The sequence below is a fragment of the Hydra vulgaris genome, chromosome 06, assembly GCF_038396675.1.
Source record: "Hydra vulgaris chromosome 06, alternate assembly HydraT2T_AEP".
Taxonomy (NCBI): Eukaryota; Metazoa; Cnidaria; class Hydrozoa; order Anthoathecata; family Hydridae; genus Hydra; species Hydra vulgaris.
In genome coordinates, this window is record NC_088925.1 from 44,387,501 (window position 1) to 44,406,759 (window position 19,259).

The window sequence follows — 19,259 nt, forward strand, 5'->3', positions numbered from 1 at the left end:
ACTCAAAGTGCAGTTGTACGGAGGCTGGGTCAAAATCAATATAATAATGTCGACGTTTAAACAGGAGGGAACAATACGGTTCACTGACATATTCCTTGTTCTTCATATGGTATAGGAATAAACAATACAGGTCATTTCAACACGATTCCTTCTGCGTTTGAATCAATAGCAAATGTATGTTAGAAATGTAAATTGAGTTTGACTGAATATCTTTCCTATGAAGTGTACGCAAAAAATGTCATTTAAAACTATAGCTTTTATCTTCTTTTTGAAATCCACAACGCACTTGAAGTACTTGAAGCACTTGAAGTAATTTTAATTAAAAGTTACCCTAATAACTTTGAAAACTGATGGTTCTATCAAACCAAAAATTATTACTCACCAAACACACATTTAGTATAATTATCTAGAAATCTGTAAACTGTTAGCTACGATTCTGTAAATACTTAACTACGATTCTGTAAATAATTAACTACAATTCTGTAAATAAATAACTACGATTTTGTAAATAAACTGCAGCAATTTTTTTTTAATTGTAGTAGATTTTTAATATTAAAGTTTGATAAAACAATTTTATGCTATATATTAATTTTTGGTCAAATGTATTTTGAAACTGCAAAACAATATATCGATGGTAATAAGGCAAATTAGCATCTTTTTTTAGTTTTTTTTTATTGCAGCTTTAATACTTCTAATAACTCACTAAAAACATTTAGATATTCTGAAATATCACATCTAGGGGGCACCTAAAACAAAACTAAAATTTTAATTTAAAAAATTATTCAAAAAAGTACTTTGGTTGTTTTTTTTTACGTAAATTTCTCTTTCAATTAAAATTTAATGTGTTTTTTAAATCCATATTTAGTTTAAATGTTCATGTTCGTCTTTGAAAGACGAACATGAACATTTAAACTGAAATTTAAATGCGTACAACGAATTTAACTGATAGACAGTCTTTCAGTTAAATTCGTTGTACGCATATGATCTTTTTCCTTTGTCAGTTAAATTCGGGTCTTGAAAAATCGACTTTATTGGTCCTTAGTCTTTAATATTGTAAATTTTCAGTCAAATAAACTTAATAAGTTTAAATAAAACTAAAAAAAAGAAAAAAAACTCTAACGTAAATAGCATGGTACACTTTTTTCCGAGCAAAAAAAACTTTTTTTCAATTTCAATATATATATAAGTTTTTTCATCAAAAAGTATGACATATTTGGTATGTATGGAAAGATTAGTTTAACCACAATTATAATCTGGTAAAAGTTATGCAACTATATCAAATATTGGTGTTTGTTTTCAATGAATGTAACTTGACATTTATAATCAGACATGATTTGGGAAAATTATCCATGAAAAACCATTTTTTCATGAAAATTAAAGTTATTATTTTCAATGCCACGCCTAAATGAGTATGTTTAACAATAAGGTCACGTTAGATTCAGATAAACTATGATAGTGTTAATTTTTCTACCTAAGTCGTTTTTGCATAAACAATCATAACTTTTAGCCCCATTCAAAAAACTGTTTTCGGTATTTAGTATCATTTTTTTGAATTACTCGGGACTTATTCGGCCATCTTAAAAAAATAATTTATTCCATTCAGAATGCGTAAACAATTAAAAAACAGAGGCGGTGTTGCGTTAAATAAGTAGCCCGTTAAATAAGTAGACAAACAATTCTGCGCATGCTTTTTCGCATGCGCAGATATGCTGTTAAGTGTCCGTTAGGTAAATTACATTTATCGTTAAATAAGTAACCTCGTTCCGTTAGGTAAAGATTTAAAATTACCTGGATTCCATTTTTGGCCATACTTAACAATTTAATTCATTTAAAATTTATTATAAAATGTCAGCTCATAGTTATTCTGTTGAAGATGTAAAGCTTTATCTTTCTGAAAGAGCAATAAATTGCTCTAAATCACAACGTAAATCATTTTTAAAATATGCAAAAAAATTCAAACTATGCGGTATGTAATCGTTATATAATAAATTGTTGAACAAGTAATAGTTATTTTTAATAAACATTAATTATTTTTATTGAATAATCACTAACTTATTATATACTTCAGATGGTAAGTTGTACTATGTAACAGCGTCAAAAAACCTGCAAGTACTTTTTAATGACTATGAAAAAACGTTAGTTTTAAAGATGACCATCACGGCCTACTTAATAACATCCCTGAAAGACGCGCAAAAAAAAAAAAAAAACTGTAGGCGGATGTTTGTCAAAACAAAAACGGAGAAAGTTTTGTGGTTTTTTTAGTTATATTTTTAGTGTTTATATATATATATATATATATATATATATATCTATATTATATATATATATATATATATATATATATATATATATATATATATATATATATATATATATATATATATATATATTCAGTCATGTATATAGATATAATGCAGTAATGTATTTACATAATATGATATACTACACAATATATATTTAAAATCAATTGCTTATAATTATTTGATAGTCAATATTATTTTATTTGTATTTTATGTATTTAGTAATCTTTCAAAACAAAAATTACTATATCATGCCTTTTAAATGTTGTGTGACTGGTTGTAGAGGAAACTATGATAAAGAACATAAAGTTAAACTTTTTCGATTACCAAACAAAAACCGTAATCCTCAAGAAAGAGAAAGATGGATTAGATCTATTCCAAGAGAAAACATTCCAAATAGTCCAAATACATTCATTTGTGAAAATCATTGGCCAGTTAATTATGAAACTTGTCAAATTCATGGTAAAATTCGTCCCTTAAATCCACCAACTATTTTCATCTGTGTATTTCAAAGTCAAATTCCTACACCTCCACCAACAAAAAGAACAACAACAAAATCACTACCATCTACGCGTAACATGAAACCTGATGAAATTTCAGCTCACTTGGATTTGTATGAAATTAGTTGTTTTGATGATCTTTGCCTAAAAGTAAGCAAAGAAGTTATTCCATTTCCAGTAACATCTTTTACAGTGGATGATGGTTTAATAATCCAAAGTAAGGATTATATTGATACCTCTGCTATTCCACAGTTTCTTTTAAAAGTTAAAATTGATATGCGATTTGAAGGTTTTCATTTTGGATCTAGATGCTCTATTATACCACTGTGCAGTAATCGAATACATAAAATTACATCTTTCTTACAAATTTTAGAAGCTATTAGATATTTACATTCCGTTGAAATGGATCATAAAAAAAACATTATCCTACAACAAGTTGTTAGCATGCATGCATTAACATTTGTTGGTAATAAAAAATATTCTCCAGAAATTCTAAGTAGGGCTTTTGAGTATTTTTCAATTTCAAGATCTCTTTACAGTCGTATTAGAGATGACTATGAAATGCCAAGTATTGTAACACTTGGTAAACTTATATCTAAGGTTAGTAAGCTAGAGGATTTTGATTTCCTCAACAAATATTTTATGCAACTAGAAGATCCTCGTCAAAAAAATGTAATTATTATAATCGATGAAGTTTATGTAAAACCACAACTAACGTATCAAGGAGGTAACTTATTTGGAAAAGCAGTAAATAATCCAGAACATTTTGCAACCACTGTTTTGAGTTTTATGATTTGCTCATTATTAGGAGGAAAGAGGTTTTTGTACAAAGCACTGCCAGTGTATCGTTTAAGTGCTGATTTTCAATATGAACAAGTTGTAAATATGTTAAATTTGATTCGTTCATGTAATGGCATTACTGTTGCAATTTTAAGTGATAATAATAAAGTAAATCAATCATTCTTTAAAAAATTCAATTTGATTTCTCCATGGCGCACAACTGAAAACATTTTTTTGCTCTATGATTATGTACATCTAATCAAATCTATCAGAAACAATTGGTTAACTGAAAAAATGCAAGAGTTAAAGTATTCTGACTGCGGCCTTGAAAAAACTGCAAAGTGGGTTGACTTGAAGAAGCTGGTTGAGTTAGAAAATAATTCTATTGTGAAACTATCAAAGCTTAATGAAATTTCTATCTGTCCAAAACCTATAGAACGACAGAATGTTGCTTTATGTCTTAAGATTTTTTGTGTTGAAACGTTAACTGCATTAAAAATTCATCCAGAAATTCAGGATTCAGGTGGAACTGTTGATTTTATAGAAAAAATTGTAGACTTTTTCAAAATCCTAAATGTAAAAAGTCAGTTCGAAGACGTTAAAACTAAAGACTTAAAAAGGGCTGTCTTTGATAACCCTAACGATCAACGATTAGATTTTTTACTTGATATAGCAAGTATGTTTGAAAAAATGGTTCCTAAAAAACAAGGACAAAGAGTAAAACAACTTACCAAAGATACTGCTCTTGCTCTTGCATACACGAGTAGAGGACTGGTTGAGTTAACTAAGCATCTCCTCAGCACTTCACACGAATATGTATGTCTAGGAAATTTTTCTAGTGATCCCATTGAAAAAATGTTCAGTAAGCTACGTCAAGGTTCTGGTGGAACATATTTTATTAATGTTCAACAAGTTTTACAAAAAGTAAACATTAAGAAAACAAAGCTTCTCCTTGATTTAAACACAGATTTTGATGGAATTCAAACATGTTGTGAACATGCTTGTTTGAAATGTGGATTTTTGCTAAATGATGACAATACCTTCAATGTGTTTCATAATCTTTCAAATATGGAGTTAGCCTTGTCTAAGTCTGTAAAAATGGCTTTAGTTTATATTGCAGGATACATCAGTAGAAATGATGTAGATGAATATGATACGCAGTTCTATTACAACGAATTTGGAGAATTTACTAAAGAAATCAACAGAGGAGGCTTGAAGATACCTGGAGACAATATGTGTCAATGGGTGATTTATTGCTATGTATTTTTTCATCACATCATGTCATCAGTTTGTAGGACAAGTTTTATAAATATAACAATGATGGTAGCAGAATTTTATGGATTTGAAAACATAGATAAGTTTCATGGAAAAATACTATCTAACATATTATTTAACAACTATAGCAAGCTTTACTCACCTCGATCGACAAAAGAACCAGCTTTAAAAGTACTTAAATTGTCACAAAAATGATCATTGCGGAGCAGAAATGTAAATGTATGTAAAATATGTTTTGTGAAGTTGTAGGGTTTGTGAAATTTGAAAAGATATTATTAAAGAAAAGTGTTGTTTTTTTTAGTAATCGATTAAAAAATGTTATCTTATTGTAAAAGGTTTTTAAAATAAACAGCTCTCAAAATTTGAAAACAAGCAATTTAGCAGCTAGTGTAGCGAATTTTAAATTTTAACTCAACTTATTTGTTTACAAAATTGTTTAAATCGACATATTTGTTTACAAAATATCCGCCTACAGTTTTTTTTTTTTTTTGCGCGTCTTTCAGGCCTGTTATTAAGTAGGCCGTGATGTCCATGATTAGAAAGAAAAAAGTAGAAAGGAAAAAAGTAAAAGGGAAAAGAAAACATTTATAAATTAAACAAAAATAAAATCAACAAAAAAGAAGAATAAATAAACGTTTTAAAAGAAAAAAAGAAAAAGAAATATCTGTAAGAAAATAAGTAAAAAAGTAATGAAAATAGAAGTTAAAAAAAAAACGTTAATGAATGAACTGTATAAAAAGAATGGCAAAGAAAGAAAAAAAAACTATTTAAACATCGGAACCACGTTCGGCAAATCAAGATTTTTTTTTATTTTTTCATTTATTTCTTTAGTTTTCTTTCATTTATTTCTTAGGATTATTTATTTTATTATTTATTTATTTTTCTTCAGTTTTTTAGCGTATATAGTTTTACTTATTATTTTTTGTTAGTCTTTTATTTATTTTTAATTAATATTTATTTTTAATGATATATAAATTTTTTTTTATACAGTTACATATTATTTGTTTTTATTTTCACTTTAGCCATTTATTACATATGTTTTATTCTACCGTGTATTATTATTTTTTTTAATCCTATTTTTTTGTTTTTTTTGTTTTTGTTTTTTTTGCCAAAGGTAATTTTTTGTTTTGTTTTTAATGTTTGTTGTAACTTTTGTTTTGTTTTGATTTTCTCAGTGTTTTTCTGTTTATATTGTATTTATTTATTTGGTCATAATATTTGCAATATATTTTGATTATTATATTATAACAACTATGATTATATTAATATATTTACTAAATCTTTATAATTTTTTTAGCAGTAGTCGTTTTTATGTCATCGTAAGTTGTTACGTTTTGTCAGGTTATTACTGTTTGTAACTGTAACTTTGTAAGTAAAAATGATTGCTGTATGAAAAGTAATACCAATTTATTTAAATTATTATAATTACTTTATTATTATTATTACTATTATTGTTATTGTTATTATTCTTATTACTATTATTAATATTATTATTATTATTACAAAGATTAATTGTATATAAGTAAACTATTTTTTTAAGGTATTTACTTGAGATTAGTATTTCAATACTATTTGTAAATAGCCGTGAAAATTTATTTTCAGAATATATATGATTGATTGATTGATTCTAATCATGGGGCTCATGTTGGCCTTAACAACACAAGAGCAAAATTAAAAGGTTCTTTCTACTGGCTAGGTAATATTAATGTGTTTTTATAATAGTACTTTTTTAATTTCTATAAAGTTCTAAGTTCTTTTAAGTGTTGTGCATTTCTTGAACTAAAATGCTGGGCAAATTAAATTTTTTTGTGAGTTATTGGTTAATATCATCATAATAATATATGGTAGCACAACTCTAGTGTTTTAATTTAGTTATATTTTGGTTCATGTCAAACTTTTGTTTTTGTTGAATAATTAGGAATGGTTAATGACATTACCAAATGGGTTAAAGAATGTGACAAGTGTCAAAGAATGGAGAAAATAAGAACTGTCGCTCCTGAATTAAAACCTATCAAGGTTAATGGACTGTGGGATTTTTTAGGCATAGACCTAATTGGACCTCTTCCAATTACAAAGCTTGGAAACAAATATATTTTAACAATAACTGATCTTTGGAGCAAATATATTGAAGCTTTTCTTATTCCTGAAAAGTCGGCATTTTATGTTTCTAAGTGACTTTCTACTTTGTTCTATCGGTTTGGTCCTCCAAAGAAAATTCTTTCGGATCAAGGCAGGGAGTTTGTAAATAGTTTAAATGAACATTTATTCTCTTCATTTCAAATCAAACACTTGATAACCTCTGCCTACTACCCTCAAACCAACGGACAAGACGAAAGAACTAATCAGACAATTAAGAAATCTCTCTCTAAATTATCTAATGATACCCAGGACAATTGGGATGAGTTGTTAGAAGCTGTTTTATTTGGTCTGCGCACATGTGTGCAAAAGTCAACTAAATTTACACCATTTTTTTTAATGTTTGGCAGAGAAGCAAACTTGTTTTCCACTTTATCACTGAATAATATTGATTCTGGTACTAATGACAATAACATATTTGAAAATAATGCATTGGATGAGCAAATTCAAGAAAAATTGGGTTCATATAATAAAGTTATTACAGAAGTAAATAACAATATTTGTCATGCTCAAACAAAAATGAAAAAGTATTATGCCTCAAAACAACTTAAAGGATGGAAATCATTTACATTTAAAACAGGCGATCAAGTTTTAGTTAGAAATTACGGAAAAATTGGTCGTAAAGGAAGTCGGATGGAACATGATTGGTTGGGACCTGGAATTATTTCGAGTTAAAACAAACTGGTGCTACTTTAACTTTCGATGGTAAAGTTTGGAAAAAAACTGTTTCTTTATCCAACATGAAGCCTTATATAGTTGATAAGCAAGTATTGTCGGCAGAATTGCTTTTAAAAGAACATGATTATTGTTTCAAAATGACAAACCAATCATATAAAAAAGAAGATTTAAAAAAAAGGAGTTCTAAAAAGAGGCACATGTCAGAATTGAAATGTTATGACAAAGATGAAAATTATAAATTTATTAAAATGGAAATCTCTACATCATCTCTATCTGACGATAAAAGCATTTTAAAATATAGAAGATTGATTTATCCTGCAATTTCGCTAGATAACAATTTTTATTCAACATTATCAGCACAGTCGATCAAACAATGCATATATATTTTAAATAATCCATTAGGTTGGCTAGATGATACTTTAATTGATATTGCACAAAGTTTTCTTTTGCATCAGTTTCCTAAAGTAGGTGGGTTTCAAAGTTCTTGTATTTTTAATTCAAATAACTTTGGTGGTTTTGTTTCTGGAAAGTTTGTTCAGATATTTAATGTGAGAAATTCTCATTGGGTATTAATAAGTAATGTAACATCTGATAATGGTTCAAATTCTGTTCAATATTATGATTCCCTTTTTACTGGTTTTAATAAAAATACTGTTCCATTACTAGTACACAGAGTTGCACGATCAATATTGATAAATGAGGGTATTGAATTCATAAATTTAGAAGTCATGAGATGCCAGAATCAAGACAACGGAAATGATTGCGGGCTTCATGCTATTGCTAATGCTACAGCTTTATGTCATGGAATTGATCCAAGTGTAATTCTTTGGGAAAGAAACAGTATGAGATCTCATTTTTTGAAGTGTGTTGAGAATAGGAAACTGGAGATGTTTCCTTCCATTTTATCTAATGGTACAAAAACCTGCTCAATATCATTTCAATGTGATGATCTCTGCCCTTGTGCATTGAAATAGTGTTTCTGTTTTGTGTCTTCACATCAAGAAAATGTTTAAATTATGAGCTTGTACAATATATTTGAATGTTTATTTACAATATGTAATGACAGCATGTGATGAAACATCAAGTTTTCAGTTATTTTTTGTGTTTAAAGAACTTATTTCAGAAACACTGAATAAAAATAATTAAAAAAAAAATGATAATAAAAAATTATTGGTTTTAAATTTTTTTGTGGATCATTAATTTCTAAAGTTTGTGGTTTGTGAGGATATTTACTGTATCAAAATATTTTAATTCAATCTAAAAAATCAGTTTCCTTTTCTATAACAAAAAGGCTAATATTTTAAGTCTAGTATTAGTTGAGTCAGTACTTTAGCTTGTTATTAATTTAGTTTTAGATTAGACTTTACTATTGTTAGACTAGAGTTTGTTTAATTTTATATTAGAGTTATATGTAGAGTTTTTAAACTGAATATATTAAAGAAATTTTGTATATTAGCAATTTGTTTTTTCATTCTAAAGTAACTATACTTAATTAAAGAATAGTTACTTTAAATATTTAATCAAAAACGTTTTACTTCTAAATCAGAAATTACCTGATTTCTGACTTTAAAGTAAAAGGTTTTTAGTTATTTTTATTTAGATTTGTAATATTAATTTGTGTAATATTTAGACACTTGAGGTTGTTGAATCCATTTCAGGTTACAAGTGTATTTTTAACTAACTTAGTATTATCTTTTTATTATTATTCTTTATTTTAAATACAAAGATTTTTAAATAAATGTTTTAATAAAATATTTGCATATTTAATTTACAAGTTTCAAAAACTGTAATAAATGCATACTATATTATTATTTTCTAGTAAATAATTGTACTTTTTTTTAGGAATGACAAGCTAAACTTCTTAGTTAAAAGCGGTAAAAGAGTACATTTTAGGTAATCTCAATCTCTGATGTTTGACTGCAAAGACAAGTAACTTCCAATCTAGGAGAGGTAAATGTAAATGAACAGATTTAAAAACAAAGTAAATGTAAATTCATTTTTACCTAATAAATTTTTATAATTTTATTATGTTATCGTATTAGTTTATGAATCTTTTTTCCGCATAAATTTGTCTTGAATGTTATCCCATATGTTTTTTTTATTGGAATTAAGCGTTATGGAAGTTTATTAAAGGTTTTAGAAAATTATTGGATTTTATTCGTCTGCTAATTTTTCCAATTATTCATGAACTTATTATTCAAGATAAAATACTGCGATGAAGGTAACTATTTCATTGAGCATTTTCTACCAGCTAAGAAAATGTTATTGATTTTTTGCTCTTGGCCTTGAAAATTTTGGCCTTGGCCTTGATTGTTTTGGCCTAGGCCTTCAAAAAAATACATAAAATTAAAGAATTAAAGGTTTTCATCCTTTATTTTTATGTATTTTTGTTTTCGGCTTTCATAAATATCTACAAGTATGTTTTCTTATTGACTTCGTAGAATTTTGCGCATAACTTTGGTTTATTTTTACAACATGTGGTTTATTGTCACAGCAATTGTTACCTACAGTTTTGCTAATATTTGACCTTAACGTTAGGCAAAAATTCAAATCTTTGGTCTTGAAAATGTTTGCGTAGGCCTTGGCCTTGAAACTCTTATCCTTGACCTTGTAACTTTTGGCCTTGGTCTGGGCCTTGTAACATGTAGCCTTGGCCTTGCAACTTTTGGCATTGTTAACAACTCTGCTACCAAGCACTTTTTCTAAAGTATTGCAAAATAAACACGCTTCGCAAAAAGCATCCCAAAGAAGGTTATGTCATTAGAATAACACCCATCAGCAATAATCCTAACCGTAGTATCATTTTTTTTTAAGGAAAAAAAAACTTATGCATATAAAACAACGTTACCAATGTTTAAACAAAAAAACTGTTATTTTAAAATAAAAGTCATTTTTTAGTTTTTTTTGTGAAAAATTAATCGTGCCCTATTTTTTAAAATCAGTTTTTAGTAACTAAAGTTAATACTATATAACGCCTATTGGCGTTAAATAAGTATCCGTATACTAACGCATGCGCAAATATTACATTTTGTCTACTTATTTAACGGGCTACTTATTTAACGCAACAGCGGTAAACTTTTTAAATAAGTTACTTTCATTTTCATACTGGTTTCGTTTTTATATCAGTGGTAAACTTTAATTGACATTTGGTTTCTTTAATTTTTATAACAATAATTTAAGAGTAACATAATTTACATTTAACTTATTGTTATAAAAATAATTATGTCTTAAAGAAATAGCTACTATGGCTTCAGTAATGTATTAAGATAAATACTTTTTGTTGTTAGCACAGGGCAAAATGAAATATATATTACATAGTTCATAGGAACTGTTTTTAAAAAAACATTTTTTATAAATATACCAACACAAGTTATTATTATATGGATATATCTCCTGCAAAACTAACAGACGCTTCATATTTTGCTATTATTTACGAATTCTTTGTTTGCATAAATTAAATACAAATAAATAAAAAGTTGTTCGGTTGCCACTAACAACCAATCGGATTTGTTTAATATTATTGGCTTTTTTTTTTTACGAGTTTCTTTGTTCTACGCCTTTGTTGCATTGAGACGTTTACGTGCGAACACTTGTAATAAATAACCGCGTTTATTAAATACACAAGTACGCCGTTTATGCATGAGTAAACAACCTTAAGTAAACATTTTATAATTAACTAGAAAATATGTTAGTTGCGTCAATGTGACAGTAAAAGTGTTAAAAAGTATTTTAAAATCTAGTAAATATTATCAATGCGTCGATACGCTTTGTTCAAATAATTTAAAAAAAGCATAATTTATTATACGTTTTATATTTATTATAAAAACATCAATTTGCTTGATTAACTGAAGCTACGTTGTAAGTGTTTTCTATCTAATTAAAAAAACGTCAGTCTACTCGATTATCTAAAGCTACGTTGTAAGCGTTCTTTATCAGTTTACTCTATTAACTAAAGCTTCATTGTAAGTGTTCTCTATCGAATTTAAAAAACGTCAGTTTACTCGATTAACTAAAGCTTGGTTGTAAATGTTTTCTATCAAATTAAATGGCTGAATTAACAAATTCAAAACCAAGTGAATATTTTCTAGAAAATGTTATTTTCATTGACATTGAAGCTACGGGGCTTTATCCATCTACTGATCGTATAGTTCAGATTGCAATGCTTAAAATAAAATGTAACGGTCTTATTGAAACTTATCACAAATATATTAATCCTTGTATGCCAAAAGCAGCTCAGATGGAGGGTTTTAAAATTCACCATATTAGTCCTGAGATGTTGAGCAAAGAAAATACTTTTGCTTCCTATGTTCAAGAAATTTATGATTTCATTGGTGAAACAAAATATTTATGTGCGCATAGCGTGTGGTCTGATTGGAACTATCTTTTTGCAGAGTTTACACGTTCCGGAAAGATTTGGGCAAACTTGCTTGCAAGCAAAAATATAACCTTAATCGATACACACAAATTGACTATTAAAGCTTTTCCAAACTGCGGTAGACAAAGCTTGCAGTCACTTGCGAATTACTTGAGCATTGTCATAACTCATAATGATGTTAATAAAATATTTGACAAAAAAGAGAACCAGACAAAAGAAGACTCATTATTTAAGAATGAATCTGTTGCAAATTTGCATGACGCTAGGACGGACATAATGGTAACCAAACTACTGATGTTCAAAGCAATCGAAAAGTTGTTTAGTCAAACTCATAGTAAACTTTTTTCAATAGAAGACATTGTTAAAAAACACCCGTATTCTGCTACAAAAACAACTCTTTTAGAACTTTTGGATAAGTTCAACGATGAAACTGACAACGAATCGAATTCCCTATTGTTAGATCTTGCAAACAATCGCATTTCGTCATTGAATTCTTCTCGCGGAAAACTCATCAAAGACCTAAGTAGTTTCTTTTTACAACAAGAGATTTTTTACTTTTCCAAAAATTTAAAAGATATAAATAAAGAAAGAGAAGTAAAGTTACGCAAACTAATTCTTAAACACAAAAAAACTTGAGAAAACATTTTTATAGTTTTTATTTTATAGTTGCATCTTAATATAAATTTCATTAAACAGTGTATTTGTTTTTAACATGAAACTATGTTTGAATAATATTTAAAATACGATAATATCCCAAAATTTAAATTTAATAATATCCATGGGTGCTTTTAGTAAGAGGGATACCCCTCCCCCTCTCTTCCATCTAAAGAAGGAGATTTTTAACTTACATTCATTTTTTTTAGACTGTCGGTCTAACTAACTGTTCCGACTATAGTCGCCAAGTTGTCGAGTATAGTCGGCAACTTGGCGACTATAGTCGACTCGGCGTTTGACACCATTTGGTTAGCAGATTTTTAGTTATGAGAGCTTTTTTTTTCATTTTCAAGACCTTTAAAAACGATTTAATAAAATTGTTCTCAACACTTTGAGAACATAATTATTAAATTAATACAATAGAGTGCATTTGCAACCCGTCAAAATGCCAACTGCTGTAGATGCTACAAAGTATAATTTACACTACAGAATCTATTTTTAAACAAACCAGATTGCTAGTTTTAATAGCAAGATACCAGCTAATTTATCCAATTTTCTCATATCCCGCAAAGAATAATTTTTAGAAGTAAGATTTGTGAAACACGTTTTGCAACACCTGCAAAGCATAGTTTTCACCCTTAAGTTTTTTCAAAATAAATTTACTGACAAAAGTTTAAGTTATTGTTATTATTATTTCATTTATTTAACACCCAATGTAATTTACAAGGTAAAAATAAAAATAAAAAAGTTATTTCTGGTGATTTTCACTTCAGAATTTTTTTCTTCCAGAATTTGCTTAAAAATTCCTCTTTGCTCTTTTGCATTCCAAAATTCTATTGCATACTTCAAAGTTTGTTTAACTTTGGGGGGAATTTGACTTTTCGAAAGTGCTATTTTTACCTTCTTTTTAATTTGAATTAAACTTTGAAAATTTAACATCTGAAAACGGCATAGGTCTATCATATCACCAACAAACGAATGTTAAAATAAAAGTTGTTTCAGTTGTGAAAAGATAATGTCTTTTGATTTATTATCAAGAAGACAATGGAACAACTTTAATTTTGTTGAATACTTTTTTGAAATTTCTGGATTTTAAATAGCGAATTCGTATAGTTCTTACTGTGTTTCGAAACATTTAAAAGCGATTTTAGCGCACTCCTTCCACTTATTTCTAGCTTTTTCATCAAAGCAGAATTATTTTCACATAGTTTCATAAGTTAAGGTTGGGACTGCCAACGACTTATATATATAGGAAACAGAACTTGGGTGGGCAAACCGGGTTCCAGATTGAATAAGAGTTTTAATAACAACTCTAAAGTTTGAGATTTTTTTATCATTATTTGTATAACTGAGTGATTCAAAAATTGAATGTTTAGTATCCCACGTGAATCTCAGATTTCTCAGTTTATTCTGAAGATTTTTTTTATTACCAGAAATCGTTATCGTATTGGTTTGTATTTGTGCTTTACTTGAAATCAAGAACAGAGTCTTTTTTTGCATTGAGGGTGGAATGCAAGAAGTGAACTTGAAATTTGAAGTCATACTTCAAGTCTGAAATTTGACTTGAGCAAATGCAAAGAGCTAAGTTTGACTTGAAAAGTCAACTTAAAAAAGCAAAAATCTTTTCCGAATGCGAATTTGAAACTTCAAGTTATACTTCAAATCTGAAGTCTAACTAAAATGCAGAGGCGATTTTACGGAGAGGGGGAGGGGGGAGTTTTACACCCCCTCCCCCGAAGAAGGTGATACTCAAGTTTCTTTCTCAGTGAAAGGTGACTAGTAGCACCGGTGATGATTCAGCTTTACTTCGAAAAAATGCCACATATGAAGATTTGAAACAAATAATTCCAATTGCAAATGGTATAAGTTTTTACATGAAACCATTCGCTTAAATTGAACATCAAATCCTAACAAGTTGGTCAGAAAACGCAAAACATTATCCTACCAGAACTTGCTAAAATTTTCCTATTATTTGACGGTGGCAGTTTACATAGCGAATGGAAATTTTAGCATCTCTAATTATAACTATTACCTATTATTTGTTTACCCTCTTAAGGTTTTATCAAATTCATAGCATATTAGCATTATTTAGGCTTTTTCCGGTACTTTGTGATAAGACCGTAAAGACTTCTAGGAGCATCTTAATAACTACAAAAAAAAAAGAAAAGATTATATCTTATTAAACTATTGGTTAAGTATTTTATTAATTTTTAATTTCTTTTGTTTACTTGATGCTTTTGATTTTCATAAATACTTTCATGCAGGGCTTCTTCAAGCTGACTTCAATCCTTGGGGGCCTGGGGCAAAATTAAGTTGTGAATCTCCAAAATCTAAATGCCATCTATACAATCACTATGTAAATATGATTGTAAAGAATTTAATATAAAGCAAGTATTCAAGGGAGTCCCTAAATTGTCAGGGCCTGTGAATAAATTGTCCAGTTGTCAAAGCGACTGTTTTCTCATTTTGTTTTCTCCATTAACATTTAAATGATATGATGTTAAAGAATAGTAAGCACAAATAAATTACTTCATTATTTTTATGACAATTTATATCAGAAATATAAATTATTCCCATATTTCGACTAAATCGACATTTAGTCGACTTAACTTTAAAAATGTATTAGTCGATTTTAGTCGAATATAGAAAATATTTAAGTCGATTTAGTCGACAGTCGAATTATTTAATAGTCTGTTGCGACTATATACTAATATATATACCATAAATATACAAATAGCATTTTACAATATTAATATTATTATGTATAATAATATTGATTACCGTAGCGTGGGGTAATCGAGCACTTCACGGGGTAATCGCGCACCCGTTAACATATTCATTTTAAAAGACAAATAAAACATTTATTAATAATGCTTAGTTCATTTTCAAGCTAAAAATACATAAAGTAACTTTAAGAAAGTATAAGTTGTTAAATACAGTTCTTTTGGAAGGAAATAAATAACCAATAACAAGTTAATTATATCACGATGTAGATTCATAGAATCCCGTCAAAACTATTAACTGGAAACACTAAGGGTAAGCATTTGTAGTTAAAACTTTCTTAGAATTTTGAATTTTTTTTTTAGTATACCATTCATATATTGCAGTAAACTTGTATAAGTTTTCAAGTCTTATAAATAAATTGTTCATAAAATATATGTGTTTAAAGTAAGGTGGGGTAGTTGAGCACTTTTATATGGGGTAAATGAGCACCTTTTGAATTTGCTGGTTTTTATTCTTATAATACTTTTAATAATAAAATTAATACTTAAAGATACAAATAATTTGAGTTTTTAGCTCATATTTTTCACTTTTTTATAACAGATTTGTGGAAATGGTGAGAAACTATATAAAATCAACTGAAAATCAGTCTAAAACTTACACTGATAGTGAACTTAAAAGAGCTATCCAACTTGTTAATGATGGAGAACCTTGTAAACGTGTGGCAATGCTACTAAACATACCACACAGAACTTTAAGGTGTCATGTTAGTGGTTTAAGCAAAAGTAGTGTGGTTGGTCGAAAGAGTTCATTGCAACCAGATGAGGAGATGTCAATTGCACAATACATTGCAATTTTTAGTGATTTTGGCTATGCATTTGATAAAATAGACCTCAAATTATTTGTACAAAGTTTTCTTAACAAATCTGGAAGAAACTGCCCATTTTTTAATGAAAATTTGCCTGGTGATGATTGGGTAAGGTCATTTTTAGAGCAGCATAAAAGTGTTTTGTCTTATCGAGCATGTCAAAATATTTGTAGAAAGCGTGCTGCAATTTCATGTGACTCTGTTAATAGATTTTTTAACAACTTAGAAGATACAATAAAAAATATTCAACCACAAATTTATGGACCAATGAAATCAACATGGAGAAAAATAGTTACTGAATGGAAATTGGTGAAGGAAGATTTCATACATCTCTACCAAAAAATGTTTTTCCAAGATTGCTCCTTAATCTCTTGACTAATATGAATCACATACAAGAGTTTGCTGTAACTGGGTTCAAAACATCTGGTATCTACCCACTAAACAGAAAAAAAAATTATTGACAAGAATTTAAGGACAGACATATCTAAATCTTCTCAGAACTTAGTATCCCCATTATTTTTTGAACGTCTTGCAGAACTTCGACAAGCTTCTGCTAAAAAGCCTGGAGCAGTAGTGCGTGGGGGAAAAGTTAAGGTTTCACCAGGAAAAAGTGTTTCACTAGAAGATGTTGCAACAGGTTTCTCTGCTTCTAAATTCCAATCAAAACACAAGCTAATCAAAATAAAGAATACTCAACTTAATGAATGCTTAAATATAGAAAGACAAGAAAGAAATTCAAAATTAAATTTGAATACTTTTAAAGAAATAATTGATTATGATATACCTTCTAGCTCCAACATGTATATTGACCTACAAGAAGCTTCTGATAAGAAATCTGATGGTATACAGAAAGAAAAAAGTGAAATATTAAAAAAAAAAGATTTATTTACTGAAAAAAGTAATTTATATGATGATTATGACCTTGCAGATTCGCTTTTCCATCAAAAACAAGCACACATGCAAAAAAAGTTTGACAACTACTCAAATGAAAGCACTTACGAATTAGATTCTCTTTGCTCTAAAGGAATGTGTAATCTTGGAGTGATTGCAACCTCTGAATATTTATTAGCAGAGGGTTCTTATGTTGTTGTAAGGTTTGAAGGAAAAAAAACACCCTATCATTTTGTAGGCCAAGTTGTAAACATAGAAAAAGATAACAATTGGAATATTAAATACTTTAGACGAGATTTTGATACTGCAAACCCAAGAATCATCTCCTTCAAAGAACCACAAGTTCCTGATTACTTTGTAACAGAAAGAAAATCAATCATAAAACATCTTCCGTGTCCCCTCTATGAAAAAAACAACATATCTTTTTTGAAAGAAACTATTGGTGACTTGTATATGCGTTAATATTATATTAGTGTCTTTCATATATTTATATGCTTTTTATATATTGTTATCTTAGTTCAAATGAATTATATATTTATCAAGGATTTTTCATTTGTATATATATATATATATATATATATATATATATATATATATATATATATATATATATATATATATATATATATATATATATATATATATATATATATATATATATATATATATATATATATATATATAGACAAGCCTCTATTTTCAAGCTCGATAACTTTATCAAAAAAATTATTAGGTGCTCGTTTACCCCAAATCGTGGGGTAAATGCGCACCCATATATTTTTTAACATAATTTCTTCGCTTTATATTTTTTCTTAAATCCAACGTACCTCTATGAAAGATTTAATGTAGAACTAAAATAACATATCTCACTTTTTAAAATTAACTACAAGTTTTTTTTTTATTTCGAAAAAAGCTATTAAAATGGTGCTCGATTACCCCACGCTACGGTATGTAAAATGTTATATGTAAAGAGCAAGAAAGAAAGTTAAGTTTGTTTTGCATCAACAATTGTATCCTAAAAATGTACTTATAACCTTTAGGTTTTTTGAAATTTAATTAGTTTAAATTCTAAAATTGCGTTATCCCCATAAAATTTAAAAATAGAATTAAACTATTTTGTGGCAATATTTGCAAACATTGTCTCTTGTTAGGATATTAGAGTTTATTTAGAGCAGTTTAACCAGTCTTCTTTTCCTCTCTTTTACTGAAATTCAAAAACTAAATAAGTTTATTTAGCCGAAATTAATTGTTTATAGTATATACGTAATAAATGAAAAAATTTTTTTTGTCGTATATTAGATGAAATCTAACTCGTGCTAACCATTTTCTTCCACTGATTTTGTTCTCTACCTCTATATATATCATATTCGTCCTGGCAGGGACGTGGTGGCCTAGAACGAGGGTACGAGGACTTGTACTGGGCCCTTATTCTGGCTCAGAAAACTGGGCCCCAAAACGAAACTGGGCCCCCAATCCCTAAAAGATAAAAATTTTTAGTTCTTTACGAAAAAGATTAGGTCAGCGGTAATAATAAAACAAAGACTAGGTCAGCGGTTATAATAAAAGAAACGCTAAACTTTACGCTAAACTTTCGTTAAGCGTACATAAAAGAAATCGTTAAGAAAAGTAATTAAAACAAACGAAAGACTGCAAACTCTATTTAGCGTAAATAAATGAAATCGCTGTTAAATAATAATAACAAAAACGTTGTTGACCTGAAATTGATAGATTTTGTACTGTAAAAAAGTAAGAAATGCTTTAATACTTTACTTATAAATAGTGATTAAGAATAATAATTAAAGTTTTTTAAGTGAATAAGTAAAAAAAATAAAAAATAAAATAAAAAAGTTCTTAAAGTTAAAAAAAAAAATCTTTTCACCATAGAAATATAAAGAAGAAAGCTAAATATAAAAAAGAAAACTGGAAACTGATCGATTTGCTTGTCTTGCTTGAGAAAGAGAACGGAAATTTCGAGCTAGAGAAAATGAATCAGCTGAACAACGAGCCTCTCGGCTGAAATAACAAAGAGAATTATAGGTTAAGGCAAGGGCGGCTGAAACAGAAGAAGTGAGAGGCAGACG

General features: G+C 28.1%; 2 protein-coding genes across 2 annotated transcripts; both read left to right on the top strand.

The window, feature by feature from the left end:
* The first annotated feature begins 1,736 nt into the window (after positions 1-1,736).
* LOC136081887 (uncharacterized) lies at positions 1,737-9,697 on the top strand. Its single transcript, XM_065800237.1, has 3 exons — positions 1,737-1,966; positions 6,458-9,327; positions 9,512-9,697. The coding sequence occupies exon 2, from the start codon at positions 7,732-7,734 to the stop codon at positions 8,641-8,643; it is 912 nt and encodes a 303-aa protein (XP_065656309.1). The 5' UTR covers positions 1,737-1,966; positions 6,458-7,731; the 3' UTR covers positions 8,644-9,327; positions 9,512-9,697.
* A 1,574-nt stretch (positions 9,698-11,271) lies between these two features.
* LOC136081888 (3'-5' exonuclease DinG-like) lies at positions 11,272-12,742 on the top strand. Its single transcript, XM_065800238.1, has one exon. It carries the CDS (start codon positions 11,715-11,717, stop codon positions 12,678-12,680), a length of 966 nt encoding a protein of 321 aa, XP_065656310.1. The 5' UTR covers positions 11,272-11,714; the 3' UTR covers positions 12,681-12,742.
* Positions 12,743-19,259: the final 6,517 nt, after the last annotated feature.